Source organism: Lampris incognitus, chromosome 10, assembly GCF_029633865.1.
Source record: "Lampris incognitus isolate fLamInc1 chromosome 10, fLamInc1.hap2, whole genome shotgun sequence".
Classification (NCBI taxonomy): domain Eukaryota; kingdom Metazoa; phylum Chordata; class Actinopteri; order Lampriformes; family Lampridae; genus Lampris; species Lampris incognitus.
In genome coordinates, this window is record NC_079220.1 from 53,117,954 (window position 1) to 53,133,969 (window position 16,016).

At 50.9% G+C, this 16,016-nt stretch overlaps 1 protein-coding gene across 1 annotated transcript; it reads left to right on the forward strand.

Annotated features, from left to right (window-relative positions):
• The first annotated feature begins 6,433 nt into the window (after positions 1-6,433).
• On the forward strand, positions 6,434-12,448 carry LOC130119867 (TBC1 domain family member 16-like). The gene is made up of 5 exons (XM_056288458.1): positions 6,434-6,450; positions 7,982-8,168; positions 8,484-8,663; positions 11,136-11,282; positions 11,972-12,448. The coding sequence occupies exons 1-5, from the start codon at positions 6,434-6,436 to the stop codon at positions 12,275-12,277; spliced, it is 837 nt and encodes a 278-aa protein (XP_056144433.1). The 3' UTR covers positions 12,278-12,448.
• The last annotated feature ends 3,568 nt before the right edge of the window (positions 12,449-16,016 follow it).

Consider the following 16,016-nt stretch of genomic DNA (forward strand, 5'->3'; position numbering starts at 1 on the left):
GCATTTTATTCTCAAATAAGACACATTTTGGCAACACTAACTACACAAATGAACTATTAGTTAAGTATTAGTAACTACTGAATTCGTCATTTGTAAAGCAAGACATGCACCGCTGGTTCGTGAATGTGTTAATAGAGGTTTTATAAATACTTAGTAATACTGCAATTCATGATTAATTCAGATAGTTACTAGTTAAGTGTTTTGGATGACCTCATCTGAAGTGAGGACTGTTTATGCCTTACAAAGCATTCATACATGAGATTGAAGGGCCAGCAGTACCTTGAGACTCACAAAAATCCTTTAGAAAGTGTAAGTACATGATTAACAAGCTATTTAGATGTCGATTCGTGCATGAATTGATCGTGAATTGCAGTATTAATAAGTATTTATAAAACATCTATTAACACACTCACTAACCACTGGTGCATGTCTTGCTTTACAAATGATGAATTCAGTTGTTACTAATGCTTCATTTGTGTAGTTATTATGAAGTGTTACCCACATTTTTATCCCCAGGTTTAAACTGTAGAAAAAAAGTGTACAACCATTAGCCTAATCACAGTCTTTGGCTAAATGCAGGTGAATCACGTGACGTGTCCTGTCGGGTCCAGCAGCGCGCTCATTGTGAACTGCTGGATTTGACTTGTGTTCCTTGTGACCAGTAGCTTGAGGAAAGAAGCTGCTTTGGTGTTTGGTGCAAATTTCCCCTAAGATGAAGGTATGTAATCAAAATATGATCAGATATATTGCATGCTAAGACAAGCTTCCTGAATATCTCTAAAATACAACAGAAGAAGAGAGCAGTTAGCAAACACATGTGCTCTAGAACTGGCAAATATACTTACTAGCTAGTACCGTTAGCATGCCAGCTAAAATGACTAGCTAGTAACGTCAGCATACCAGCTAAAATGACTAGCTAGTAACATTAGCATACCAGCTAACGTCACAGACACGCTCAGGCAGCCTGGGACAGCGGCATCTCGTTGTTTTCGTCATATGGGAAGCGTCATTAGCGAGATTAATTATTAGCAACTTCTGTAACTCGGGACAGAATTAATTTCTAGCATAGCTACATTTAGGTGTTTTATAGTGGCCTTTCTTAATAGCTGTCAGAGAAATAGTTTGCGCGGTGTTTACAGTGTTTGCTATGCCAGGGGGTGGTCGGGTTAATGTTCAGGTTAAAAAAAAACTCATTATAGATTTTAAGACAGCAAGTCATGTATCAGTTTAAAATTTGTCATTCTGATCCTTACTCTAAATATTTTTTTTTAAAAATTATACAAAACGTTTTGCAATATGGATTATAAAGTTAATATAATTGACTCCATTCCTGGATGATGTTTAAGTAACACATAAATGACTGTTTTAGTGTCTGTTATGTGAGTTGTCAGTGTTTTGAATGCTGTTGGTTTTAAGTTGCAACTGGTAGGCCTAATCAATTTAACGGGATCTTTTATATGTTTTTCAAGTCAGTCGTCTCGGGATGAGTGGCAATGAATCATCAGAGCCTGGCGCGGCTGGCCCATCATCTGCCACATCTGCAGAAGAAGAAGGCACACCAATGCTCAATGTGCAATGCTGGATGGGAAAAACTTCCAAATAGTGAAGCAGATCCCAAATGGAAAGATAGATGGTGGGTGTCAGCTGTGCACTAACAAAAAGGACATAATATGTGTCTGTCTTGCAGCGACATCAAATTTTAAAACCCACTTGAAACGAAGACAACCCTGACAAAATAAGGGAATTTGAAGACCACAAAAGGAATTTGCCAGTGGGAAAAGCAAAAAAAAAAAAAAACAGGACCTCATACAAACAAACTACTCTCTTTGAACATGGTCCAGTGACACAAAACAAAACTGACTCTCTCCTTTGTCACTAAAGGCATTTACCCATTGGCCGCTATTGAGAATAAAGACTTTATAGACTTGGTACAGGGACTTGGTCAAGGTGCTGGAAGTTATGTCCAGGAAGACATTTGGGAGGAGAATCGATGAAGACTTTAATAATAAAACAGCAAATTTGAAGGCGAGACTTAAGTACATACAACATGTTTGCACCACTGCAGATATCCGGTCAACTAAAAAAACAAGGTGTATGGGAGTCACTGTTCATTGGATACAAACAGACACGCTAGAACGTGAATCGGCTGCTATTGCTTGCAGACATTTTCCCAGTCCACATACCTACAGTTGCATTGGGGGAAATCCAGTTGCTACTGGAGGAAATCCATTCAGAATATGGACTCACAACGGACACTATTATGGCTACTGTAACTGACAACGCATCAAACTTCTCAAAAGCATTTCGAGAGTTCAATATCTCAGTCGTTTCAGAGGAACAGCATGAGACGGATGAGAAGGAGCAGGATCTTTCATTTGTAATAATAGATCCAGAGGGAGAAGTGTCAAGAGTGTGCTATCCTTCTACCACCTCACATCAGGTGTCCCACTCACACACTGAGTTTGGTTTCAACCACTGATGCCAAAAGGGCAATTAAAGACAATTCAGCTCTCTCCAGGCTGAGTCACTCATCCATGGCAGTGTTCAGCCCTATGGAATGCTTCTGGCAGACCAACATATGGTGCAGACATACTCAGTGACTCGACTAACCAGCAACTGAACACACCCTACGTTTTTAGGTGGAATTCTCTTTATGACTGTTTGAGTCAGCTGACATTTCTTCGGGACAAGTTTCCTGAGATCATGCCTGTCTTGCAACTCCCACCGTTCAAAGAGGTCGAGCTTGATTTCCTTGAGGAATACTGCAGAGTCCTCAAGCCAAGCAATTGACTGCCTTCAAGGTCAGACCTCATGCTACTCTAGCAATACCTCATACCTACCCTCTTTGCTGTTCAGGCTAAACTACATGACCTGCAAGCTTCAAACCTGCGGTACTGCTCACATATCTTGCAAGCCACCATAGCTGGCTTTGAGAAAAGGTTCGGTAGCTTCTTACAGCTGAGGACTGATATCAAGTGAAGCCTTCCTGGCTACGGCAGCCCACCCGGCTTTCGAGATGAGGTGGTTGCCTCCCAAACTAGCTGCAAAGAAGATGCAGCACCTGTTTCTGCACTCAGCTGAGGAGCTTGTCCTTGTGTCAGAGAGTGAGACTGCCTCATCAAACACCGCTGAAGAGAATGAAGACGATTTCTTCATCTTCTCTGACCAGGGTACAGGTAAACTGCTCTCACTTCAGTGTCTTAAGGTTAAACTGCAGTTTCATGAATTAATCATCAAAAATTAATATTCATCAATTAGAAAATAAATGAGTTGCTAGTTTCATGTCACGTTTTTAATTTTCTTTGTGATATTAAAAATCCTTGAGTTTAATGTAAATTCATAACAACCTTGTTTCCATGTTTACCTCTGCTGTTTCCAATCCCAACAACAGGAAGTGAGAGCCAGTTGGACAGAGAGATGTTGCCCAGCCACAGCAAAGCAGAGTTGGAGACCCTTCACTTCCTGGAGGACCCCAGAAAGGACCTCTCCTTGCTGGATCCATATCCACTGATCAAGCTCCTCTTTGTGAGATTCAACGCCACTCTGCCATCGTCGGCAGCAGTTGAGCATCTCTTCTCCTTTGCAGGCGTGGTTTACCACCCTCACAGAAGGCGATTAACAGCTGAACTGTTGGAGAAATAAGTTGTGCTGAAAAACAACTAAAACAGAAATGTTAAAAACAAAAATTGTTGGGTATTAATTGTGCCGAAAAGCTTCTTTCTCCTGCTATTTTGTACTGCGTCATACTCTGCTGTAATGGTACTGTTATGTGTCGTTTGCACTCGTTCAATTGGTTGCTTGTAAAGTTGGAGATCTCAGAAATGTTCTTACTCCACTGCATTTGTATTTATTGCTCTCGATAAATGCGTCTGTTAAATGCCCAGTCTTATTGTCTTCTGAAAGAACTAGTGTATCACTGGGGCCTAACTGTTCAGTCCCACCACCCTACATTTCAACTGGCTGTTCACTCAGTTAGTCAATGGTCGCTTCGACTGACAGAAACCACCCAGCATGCACCCCTGAATTCGCAGCCTCCCACCTCCAAGATATCCTGATTTACCACCTCAAATCTATGTTGTGGGGAAATGAGCAGAGCTCATCATTTCAATGAAGGGGGGTTAAAGTCAGACCCATATTGAGGACTAAACGCCTAAACCGTGTGATATCAGTTTGTATAGAGTACCAAGCCACATCTCCAGGTGCTCCCTGTATATTTAGGTCCTGGGTTTGAGCCCCGGGGTGGTCCAACCTTGGGGGTCGTCCTCTGTGTGGAGTTTGCATGTTCTCCCCATGTCTGCGTGGGTTTCCTCCGGGGGCTCCGGTTTCCTCCCACAGTCCAAAGACATGTAGGTCAGGTGAATCGGCCGTAGTAAATTGTCCCTAGGTTTGAATGAGTGTGTGTGTGTGTGTGTGTGTGTGTGTGTGTGTGTGTGTGTGTGTGTGTGTGTGTGTGTGTGTGTGTGTGTGTGTGTGTGTGTGTGTGGATCCTGTGATGGACTGGCGGCTTGTCCAGGGTGTCTCCCCGCCTGCCGCCCAATGACTGCTGGGATAGGCTCCAGTGACCCTGAGAGCAGGATAAGCAGTTTGGATAATGAAAGAATGGATTAAATTACTTGTATTTTAATTAAATACATTTTCTCATACCAGTATTTTGTATTTTATTGTGATACATTTGACGAGCAAGCATTAGTAATTTGTAACAAGATACTTTTGATGTATTTGTGCCCATCTCTGATTGAGCACTACGTGCGAGTTGCATGAAATATTATTATTTTTTTCAGAGTAACAGAATTCACCTAAGCATAAAGCAGGAAAATGTCTGCACCAGCATACACGAGAACTCATGAGCAAGGCAGGACAATAAGAATGATTTCTAGCTAGCTCTCACCAGGGTTGGGCAAAATTCTGACTTTCGAGAATTGGACCCCAGTCAATTCAAGAGCTGGAATTCGAATTGAACTGGTCGTGCCCCACGAGATGCTGGATCTAACTTGTTTTGCTACAAAATATAGATATCGATATGTTTTCACAGTGTTGAATCAGTTCATTTGGACACGACGTCCGTCTCGCTCAACAAACCTTGTGTCCAGATGAACTGATTCAACACTCTGTGATTTCCTCACCTGGGTTATTGAGCATGCATAAAGACATCAACATATTTTATTTCCAGGTCATTCCCATTTATTCCCTTATATGTAGAATGCTAGTAATATTGTTTTTAATTTCAACGGTATTACTGAACAAACAAAAACACGTCATGGAAAAATGCAGCCAGCCCACGACTTGTTCAACGTTGTTCCCCTGAAATGATCCTCAAAGGCTTTATAATACGTTTTGAAGACTATGGGGGGAAGTGAAGCATTCTGGGAAATGAAGTGTTCTTCTGTCATGTTCCACAAAATGAAAGTTAAAATAAATTAAATCCAGTAATTTGTTATATAGATGGCACTTCATAGATTCATTGTTGGGAGAAAAGCATACGAAAAGATCCGTTGCTAAAAATTAGTGTTTAGAAGCATTCCACTTAATTTGGACACACCAATCAGCCAAAACATTAAAACCACTGACGGGTAAGCGAATAACATTGATTATCTTGTTTCAAGGGCTGGGATATATGAGGCAGCAAGTCAACAGTCAGTTCTTGAACTTGATGTGTTGGAAGCAGGAAAACTGGACAAGCATAAGGGTCTGAGAGACTTTGACCAGGGCTAGATTGTGATGGTAGATGACTGGGTCAGAGCATCTCCAGAACGGCAGGCCTCGTGGGGTGGTCCCGGTATGCAGTGCTCAGTACCTACCAAAAGTGGTCCAAGGAAGGACAACTGGTGAACCGGCGACAGGGTCGTGGGCGCCCAATGCGATGTGCGTGGGGAGAGAAGGCTAGCCCGTCTGGTCCCATCCCACGGAAGAGCTACTGTAGCTCAAAGTGATGAAAAAGGTCACGCTGGCTGTGACAGACAGGTGTCAGAACACACAGTGCATCACAGCTCGCTGCAGACCGGGCAAAGTGCCCATGATGACCCCTGTCCACCGCCGAAAAGCACCTACAATGGGCACATGAGCGTCAGAACTGGACCATGGAGCAGTGGGAGAAGGTGGCCTGGTCTGATGAATCACGTTTTCTTCTACATCATGTGGACGGCCGGGTGTGTGCACCATTTACCTGGGGCAGAGATGGCACCAGGATGCACTATGGGAAGAAGACAAGCCAAGGGAGGCAGTGTGATGCTCTGGACAGTGTTCTGCTGGGAAACCTTGGGTCCTGACGTTCATGTGGACGTTACTTTGAACGTACCACCTACCTACCTAAACATCGCTGCAGACCAGGTACACCCCTGCATGGTAACGGTATTCCCTGATGGCCGCGGCCTCTTTCAGCAGGATAATCTGCCCTGCCGCACTGCAGAAATTGTTCAGGAATGGTTTGAGGATCATGACGAAGAGTTCAGGGTACCCCCCCCCCACCCTCTGGCAGGAGGGACCGGAGCATCCATGCTGCCTCCACCAGACCATGCAACAGCTTCATTCCTCAGACCGAGAGGTTCCTCATCAGCCGGAACAACTTAGACCTTCCGTAAAATGGCTTTTGACCGTCTTACTCGCCGTCCGTGTCAGGTGTGCTCGTGATGTTTAGGTCTGTGAAGTCATTCTTGTTTCTAATGCACTTTTTGTTGGTGATATTTATTGTGTGTAGTTTGTTTTTATGTGGCACGGGGGTCCCTGTGAAACGTAATTTCGCTCCCTTGTATGCATGAGACGTGCATACGAGGCCGTGCCAAATAAAAGTGGTCTAAGTCCGAGGTGTTGCCCTGGCCTCTAAATTCCCCGGATCTCAATCCGATCGAGCATCCGTGGGCGGTGCTGGAAAAACAAGTCCGATCCACGGAGGGCCCCCACCTCACAACTCGAAGGACTTAAAGGATCTGCTGCTAACGTCCTGGTGCCAGATACCAGAGGACACCTTCAGAGGTCTTGCGGAGGCCATGCCTCGACGGGTCAGAGCTGTTCTGGCAGCACGAGGGGGACCTACCTAATATTAGGCGGGCGGTTTTCCCGTTTTGGCTGATCGGTGTAACGTTTCTAATGTAGAGATGATGTTGGCACGTGAAGCGCTGTGGTTAGAAGCGGTGCCTAACCCACAGCGTCCGCTCGTCGTTTCCATTTGAATTAATAACGCCGCGTCCTGTTTTGTTGCTTCCTCAATTCAAATCCAGTTCGTCGTCAAGATTCGAACTGGAACGCAAGGAGGTGTTCTCGGTTCACCTCTGAATGGTGCCCGACCCTGGCTCCCGCGTGACGCCATGAAAAGTAATGAAGTGTTGTCATGGCTTGAGCACATGTTTAACATTTCCAGTTGCTTAGACGCAAGTGTTGCTTGTTTTTATAGTACTTGTGGTTTGGCTTGCTCCATACAGGTCTCATCTTGTGCCATACCGCACGAAATGAACAGCAGATATTTCCTTTATGATGAGCTTGATGTCATTTATTAGTTACTCTTGGGGGGGGGGCATCTTTTAAATTGGAGACCACCAACATGGGAATCCCGGTTGGTCGGGCGTCCCTACAGACACAGTTGGCCGTGTCTGCGGGTGGGAAGCCGGATGTGGGTATGTGTCCTGGTCGCTGCACTAGCGCCTCCTCTGGTCGGTCGGGGCGCCTGTTCGAGGGGGAGGGAGAGAACTGGCGGGGGAGTAGCGTGCTCCTCCCACGCGCTACGTCCCCCTGGTGAAACTCCTCCCTGTCAGGTGAAAAGAAGCGGCTGGCGACTCCTCGCGTATGGGAGGAGGCACGTGGTAGTCTGCAGCCCTCCCCCGGCTCGGCAGAGGGGGTGGAGGCAGCGACCGGGACGGCTCGGAAGAGCGGGGTAAAAGGGGGCGGGGAAATCCCCCCCCCCACGAGAAAAAAAATAAACCGGAGACCAATGATATGTTGAGACACAAGAGGGCTAATAACGAATCACTTCCTGTTGTCCCCGTCTCAGGCGAGTCCTGCTGAACTACGCGGTGTTCAACCCAGACATGGGATACTGCCAGGGCATGTCCGACCTGGTGGCCCCCCTGCTGACGGAAATCCAAGATGAAAGCGACACCTTCTGGTGCTTCGTTGGACTCATGGAGAACACGATCTTCATCAGCTCACCACGCGACGAGGACATGGAAAGGCAGCTGGTGAGGGTCAATGTTTGGTGTGGGTGTGTGTGTGTGTGTGTGTGTGTGTGTGTGACTTCTTCTTCCTGCTCACCCGTTTTCGGACCCGGGTCAAGACCGAAACAGATTTATAGAGCTCGTCTCGGGTCGGTTAAGCTTAGGTTCCAAATGCGAGTCATCCGTATGACCCCCCCCCCCTTCGTGTAGTAAATCAGGTTCGTGTACAATATTTGAAATTCCCGTTTTATGCAAGACTAAACATTTGCACACGCCCACATAACCAACACCCACCCCCCCACTGCTTCTTCTGCCCTCCCCCTCCCCCCCTCCCCCTAGATGTACTTGAGGGAGCTGCTGCGTCTGATGTTGCCCCGTTTCCACCAGCATCTGACCCGTCTGGGGGAGGACGGCCTGCAGCTGCTCTTCTGCCACCGCTGGATCTTGCTCTGCTTCAAACGAGAGTTTCCTGACACCGAGGCGCTGCGCATGTGGGAGGCCTGCTGGGCGCACTACCAGGTCAGGGAGAGGCCATGTAGTTGATTTACATACACACACACACACGCCGCCGAAGGGACGACGGGGGGGTTCTCGTTAGTTTGCGTGGCTTCGGCCGTATCCTGCTGAAGTCGCTACCGGCACGATGATGTCGTTCAGAGTCTGAGCTGCTGCGCCGCCGTTATACCCGTGGATACGTGACCCCCATTAATATGTCATTGTGAGCTATTAGGCCGTTAATATCTCATACCGCAAACATATCTGCTCATCGCTAACTCTCTCGCGAGTCGCTTCGGAGGAAAGCGTCTGCCAAGCGAGACGTCGCGACGGGCGACCCTGGGCGAGGGCGAGGTAAACGAGAACACGTCGAAACTGTGACGTAGTAGATCCCAGACGGGGGGGGTCGGGGGGTTGCAAAATGAGCTTCAGGGCAGTGAGTATCGAGTTTGTCTTTGACGTTTGCCGTTCAAGAGTTCAGCGTCCGGGTGGCGTGGCGGTCTGTTCCGTCGCCTACCAACACGGGGATCGCCGGTTCGAATCCCCGTGTTACCTCCGGCTCGGTCGGGCGCCCCTACAAACCGGCCGTGTCTGCGGGTGGGAAGCCGGATGTGTGTGGGTGTGTGTCCTGGTCGCTGCACTAGCGCCTCCTCTGGTCGGTCAGGGGGGCGCCTGTTCGGGGGGGGGCTGGCGGGAATAGCATGATCCTCCCACGTGCTACGTCCCCCTGGCGAAACTCCTCACTGTCAGGTGAAAAGAAGCGGCTGGCGACTCCACGTATATGGGAGGAGGGCAGGTGGTAGTGTGCAGCCCTCCCCGGATCGGCAGACGGGGTGGAGCAGCGACCGGGACGGCTCGGAAGAGCGGGGTAATTAGAGGTAAAGGGTATATTCGGATGTCCAGAGGAACGTCAATTCCGTCCGTGGCCTTTCACCGGTTTCCGGTGAGCGCGTCTCGACGAGGCGACGCCGCGAGACGACGTCCGATACCTCCCGCGGACCGTGTGGACCGCAACGCCGCCAGTCTCTGTTAGCCGTCCACCTGAAGTACCCGCGGTGGGCACCGAAAGCTGGTGAGCGACGAGATTATCGGCTCACCGTTTTCCCCCCCTCGCCGCACTGTCCCCGCCCCTTTCCGCTCGCACCGAACAGGGATCCGCTCTCCCAACGTGACATCTATTTATTTTCCCCAGCGTTTCTCCGCTGTGTGGAAGTTCTCCGGTCTCAGGAATGTTGTATGGGCAAGAATGTCCTGACCTAAACACTTCTCAGCGTTTGGGTCCCCCCCTCACCCCCTTGGAGTTTATCCGTGTAGGAATTTTAACCTTTTCTGCTGCTGCGCTTGGGACGGGTCGTTCCGGATAAGAGCGTCCCTGAACTACCTAAACGGTAAACTTGGCGGTACGTGGTTCTCCGCCACATACGGGCCGGGCCGAGCCGAGCCGGCCCGCACTACACGACGCGAGGCCGTGTAGAACGGTAGGTATTAAGGCGGTAGTGGGTCGGCGAGGACTATCTGAGGCCGTGGATTAAGGGAGAGACCGATTGGGCGAGCCCTCCCCCTCGGGTTCAAATTCTCCCTCGTCAACACGGGTCCCGTTTCAATAACAATGTATGGGTCGGATAATTGAAAACACTGCCCTGCTAACGCTCTATAATTCATGAACGCTGTGACAAAATGGAGGGGGGGGGAGGGGGGCATGGCTGTTCTTGGTGCAGATGAGCAGCGTGCACCGGGAGTTGGAGCATTTTGTTAAGGAGAAATACAAAGCTGCTCACTTTTTTATAGTTTCCTCTCCTGTGAAAAAGTGGTGCCAGAGAGAGTAAAGGAGTCAAATACCCCCTTCACACTGGCCCAAAAACCCTGCTAGCATCCGCCTTTGGTGGTCATTGACCACCAAAGGCGGATGCTAGCAGGGTTTTTGGGCCAGTGTGAAAGGGGTACAATAAAGGTCTGGTTCAATTTGATTTAAGGCCATTGGAGGTTTGCTCCACACATGCCCCCATATGGGTTTGCTCCCCCACCTCTGGAACCACAGAGGGAGGCGGCGGAGGGGGGGGGGAGGGCAAACCCATGCGGGGGCATTGAGCGGTGGATGTAGATTTAGACACAAAAAGGAATATTGGAAGACAGCCGACACACGGTCAGTCGGGCACAAGTCAAGTGGATGGCTGCCAGGGAATTATCACAATCGATCCGTTCGGGCGGCGAGCGCCAGAAACGCTCCGCCCCCCTGGGAGGCCCGAGTACAGACCTCGGGGTCAGTACAAGCGGCAGCGAAAGAAAGACGGAAAGGAGATAATGTGCTCGGCGAGTGAGGGGATAAGTGGGAGATTAGGAGCGCCGGTGGAAATCAAATGGGAGTTTTGGAGCTGTGCTCCCCGTTTTCTACTGCATGTGCACTTTGTCCGCCCGTTTTAACAGCCCCTCCGTTCCGACGGGGTACGCGCTTCGATGCCTTCAGGGAACCCGTACTCACCGTCTCCTTCCCCGCAGACGGACTACTTCCACCTGTTCCTGTGCGTGGCCATCATTGTACTGTACGGGGAGGACGTGACGGAGCAGCAGCTCGCCACCGACCAGATGCTCCTGCACTTCAGCAACCTCTCCATGCACATGAACGGCGACCTGGTGCTACGCAAGGTGACGAACCCCTAGGAACCCCTCCTCTCAGAACCTGTGTTAAACTGACCGCAGCACATTTGGGCATTTGAAATGAACTCTTCGCAGCTCAGTGTGGTAGCTGTGCTCCTCGGAGGCTCTGCCCGGTCGGTATAGCAACAAAAAAAAGTAGTTGTGATAAATTGCGGCCTACCCGCAGAGGCCTTGAGGTTCCAAATGGGAGGCTGCCATCCATCGTGGAGGATTTGCTACTGTATCTGCGTCTGCTGCCCCATGTTTATGGATGGGGCGTTAGCGCCCGGGTCGGCGTTAGCATGCAGCCCGCGCAACTCCCGTTTTATTTTCCCGCTAAGAGCCTTTTTCGCGTCTCTGGCGCCAAGAGTACGTAGGCTCGGAGTTGATGCGTGGTAATATTGACCTTGGTTCTTGTTTTGCTTATCTTTTATCCCGAGGGGCGGCGCTATTGATTTACTCAAATGTTGACTCTACTATGATGGAGATTTGCAGTTGGCCATTTTGCATTTACAGTGCAGGCCGTAAGGATTAGTTTCCCTTCATCTCCTGTTCATCTTCCTCGCCTTTATTTTGTTCTTCTTTCACCTTCACCCCATACTACCCTCCCATCTTTCCGCTGTCTTGTCTCTCCACACTGTTTTTGGTGACCTTTCTATCCCTGCACCTCTCTCACGGCTGTCTTCCTGTTCCTTTAGGCCCGCAGCCTCCTCTACCAGTTTCGTCTCCTACCCAGGATCCCCTGCAGCCTACATGACCTGTGTAAACTGTGCGGTCCCGGGATGTGGGACAGCCGATACATTCCCACCGTGGAATGCTCTGGCGAACACCCAGACTCACAAAGCTGCCCCTATGGAGGCACCTCCACCCCCCAGCCCTCTTCGCCTTCTCCGTCGCCCACTCCCACGCCTTCGTCCTCGCCAAACCTCACGCCCACGCCTCCGCCGGAGGGCAAGAAGGGCCCCAAGACTCGGGATATTTTCAACTTCCGGAAGCAGTCCTGAGACGGAGATGGTGGGGAGGTGTCGCCGGTGTTCGCTGGAATCGGCGCAGCCAAGGTTAAATCTCCGGCCGTTCGCTGTCGCCCCACGGCTCCTCTCTCTAAAGCCTCGGCTGGTTCTTTTTAATCATCATCTTGATAAGAGTTTTGTCACTTCGTCATTTCATGTGGTGCAATGTGGAATACTGCCTTATAAGAATGCACTGGGGACATTCGGTGCCGTAGGCCATCTTAAGCGTGGCTCTGTGGGCCACAGTTAAGATCTTTTCCTAGTGGATTGAACTGATAAGAGGCCAGGAAGAGGCCCTCCTACTGGAGGAAACCGTCCAATCATCGGCCACCGTGTTGGTCCGGGTTTAAGCCTCCGGTCTGCCGCCTCCTCGGCGCAGCTCCCACGGTGTCGCACGAAGGGGGTCACGTTCAGCGTGGCGGGCTGCCGGACTGGGTCCAAGGCGGACTCTCTCGAGGGTCAGACGAGACTGGAGGCTTCATTCAAGGGACTGGATCTTGAACTTTACCAAGATTCGTGCGCTCACAATGGATTGTTTGTTTGAATTATCGAATCATCTGTGTGTGTATCTCAAGGCAGAGCAAAGCACGGGGCCCTTCTAACACAGGATCGAGACCCTCGATGGGAAACAGGAAGCGTTAAAAGAGATCATTATGAATTCTGGGCCTCCCCCCCCCCCCCTCCCAGAGTCAGTAGCTGTATGTTTGCGTTTACATCAGAAGTTAAAGATATTTAGCGATATTGTATAGTTATATCCTTGCATGAGAAAGTCTCTATATACAGAGGGCACAACTCGTTTGTGGAAAAACACGTCAGCCCAGAGCGGAGGTAAGAACATGTTTACGCATCACATGCTCGCAACCTTATAGGGCTCAACATATTTCCTTATCAGATTGAAGTTGGGGGCGGTCTTTCTGCGCCCGGGAGGAGTCACCTGACAGCCGGTTTCCTCCCGATACCAAGCACCACTCCGTCCGACGACGCAATAGGAGCCGCAAGTGATAATGGAGATAACGATGCAGCGTGGAATGTCTGATGGAACGAGGGAGATTAAAAAAAATAAAAATAAAAAAAATGACTGGGCCGCCCAACAGCATGACTGGATGTGACGCCATCGCCAGCCGGAGGGAGTAAAGGCGTGGATCCCTGGCGCACAAAGACGGGGGGGGGGGGGGCAAAACGATAGACGGGGCTTCTGTTTTTACCTGAACTCTCGTCGTCTGTGGTTAATCGTGTTTAGACGTGGCTGGGAGCGATCGGCGACGCGGCGTTTTAATTATTTTATTTTTTTGGTCCGAGCGAGTCGTATCACCCTCACTTCGAGATGAATGACAATGTCAACAACGCACTACCAACACAATACCAAGTGAATCAGTCCACATGAATGTATCTGTAACTTGTTACTCTGTCTCCACTTCACTTTGTGCGTGTGCGTGTGTGTGTGTGTGTGTGTGTGTGTAAACTGCAGTGACCTCCAAAACATCTGGTAACGAGTCAAAGAGCAGCCTTCCAGGGCCTCCCTCCCCCCCCCCCCCCGACCAGTCTCTTTAATTATGCCACACATCGTGGCGAGGAGCGGGGACAGGCCGAAGACGGGGAACGGCCACCCCGTCGGTTAGCTCGCCCTCCGTGAAGGAGGGTGAGAGGAGGGTGGCCCGGCTTTAGGCCCCGCCCGCTGAAGTGCGGCCGGCGGCCTCGCGTCCCCTCACCTCGGTGATTTGCCAGTCCCGGCTGTAACGGTGGCGTCCGCCGCTAGATGTTCCCCAGCAGGAGTCTTTTGAGTGGCGCTCCCGGGGGGGGGGGGAGAGAGAGAGAGAGAGAGAGAGAGAGTCTTCAAATTGCTGCTAAAAGGTAACATTAGGATCTCAAATCCTCCCCCCCTCCCCCCATTCCCCCTCCCTCGTCTCCCTCGCTCTTGCTCGACATAACAGCCACTCTGCAAATGACGTGCATTGCTGGCCCTTTCCCCCCATTAGCCGTCATGTGCAGCTGCCCGCCGACATGCCGGGGGAGGCTTTCTCTCGTTTTTCCTACACACTGGTTGGACGCTCTCGAGCCAGCTCGCCCAAACGCTGCCGGGGACGGCGAGTAACGCGAGGTCGAGTAACGCGAGGTCGAGTAACGCGAGGTCGAGTAACGCGAGGTCGAGTAACGCGAGGTCGAGTAACGCGAGGTCGAGTAACGCGAGGTCGAGTCGATACGCGGCCCCGTGAACATTTTTTATTTATTTATTTTTTTTACAAGGACGCTTATTCAGATCGTAAATCTCCCGCGGGCGCCGTAACCCGCCAGCGGCACGGAATCCCAGCCGACCCGCCGGGCGCGGCGGGCTCCCAACGTGCAGCGCTGCTGAGAAGGCGGTCCCAACTGTGGACTTGTTCGTTTAATTCTTGGCTGTTCTGTTTGTATTGGACGGACAAAAAGGCCTTCTGGTGCTCTCGGGGCGTTGAATGTACATGTGGACGACCCCGCCGAAGCCAGGACCAGGGGTCCCTATACCGGTTCACAGTGAACCGGTATAGGGACCCCTGGTCCCGCCGAAGCCAGGACCAGGGGTCCCTATACCGGTTCACTGTGAACCGGTGTGCCACCCCATGCTTGTTTGAACCCTCTGTGCGTGCGTCCTTACTGCAGGGCGCCGTCAGCGTTCCCCCCGCATTCGGCCTCCGCGCCATTGCCGGCGCCTCCGCCAAGTGTTGCTTGCCGACCTCAGACCCGAGCCGTCGCTCTCCCTTTGTGTTTATCCGCGTGTACAAAACCCGTTTCCAATGTCCGACCGGTGCGCCGTCCCGTCGCCGAGCGCGGCCTCCTCCCGTGCGGCCGAGGTGGACCGGACGGGCACGTGTTTTCGCAAGAGGCGAACCCTAAGCCGTTATCTCGGCAACCTTATCTGGTTAGCCGTTGTTCGCTGCGGGTGTCGCCGCCGTGAGCGAGGACTCGAGCACACGGCGGCGACCGAACGACTGTCAAGGACAGCTGGGGAGATAGCATCTGAACCCGCTGTCGGGCGGCGGCGGCGTCCGCGAGGCCGACACCGATACCGAGTCAGGTTTTGTTTTTGTTTTTCCACGGTTGTTTTCGTAAGGAAATCTTCTGAGGTGGAGGTGGAGGTGGAGGAGGAGGTGGAGGTGGAGGATAACTGGCGGCGTAGGCCGTCTGGCCAGTACACTTGCCTCGCCGCGGCACCAGGAAGAGAACATTTGTGTCGCGTCTTCCCGGAACAGACGCCAGTTTCACAACAAACCTCTCTTTGTTGCGTGGGTTTATTTTACAGGCCGGGTCTCCCCCCCCCCCTCACCCCGGCCCCCCCCCTCACCCCGGGTCCCCCCCCCCCACCCCGGGTCTTCCCCACCCCCAATTCTGGTGACTGAGCCCGCGTTCCGTTTCTCGTTTCCAGTGGGTTTCCAGCCCTGCGTGTCTCGGCGGCGTTGGGGAGATGAGCGTGACGGCTTTCAAAAGGAAAACGAGTTGGAAAGGATCCTAACCTGAACCCCGAGATCACCCGGGGACCGAACCCGTAGTACACAACTCTGTGTGTGTGTGTGTGTGTGTGTGTGTGTGTTTCCTGGTACTAGGAGGACCCCACTGCCTCTGATGTGGGGGCCTGCCTGTCTGCAATTACGACCCATTAGCTCCTGATTGATAGCTTCTCTCAGGGTTCATGTATTTCAATGGAGGAAAACAAGATGAAGGAAAAATGACAATAAATGAATAAAACGCCACATGTGGGTTA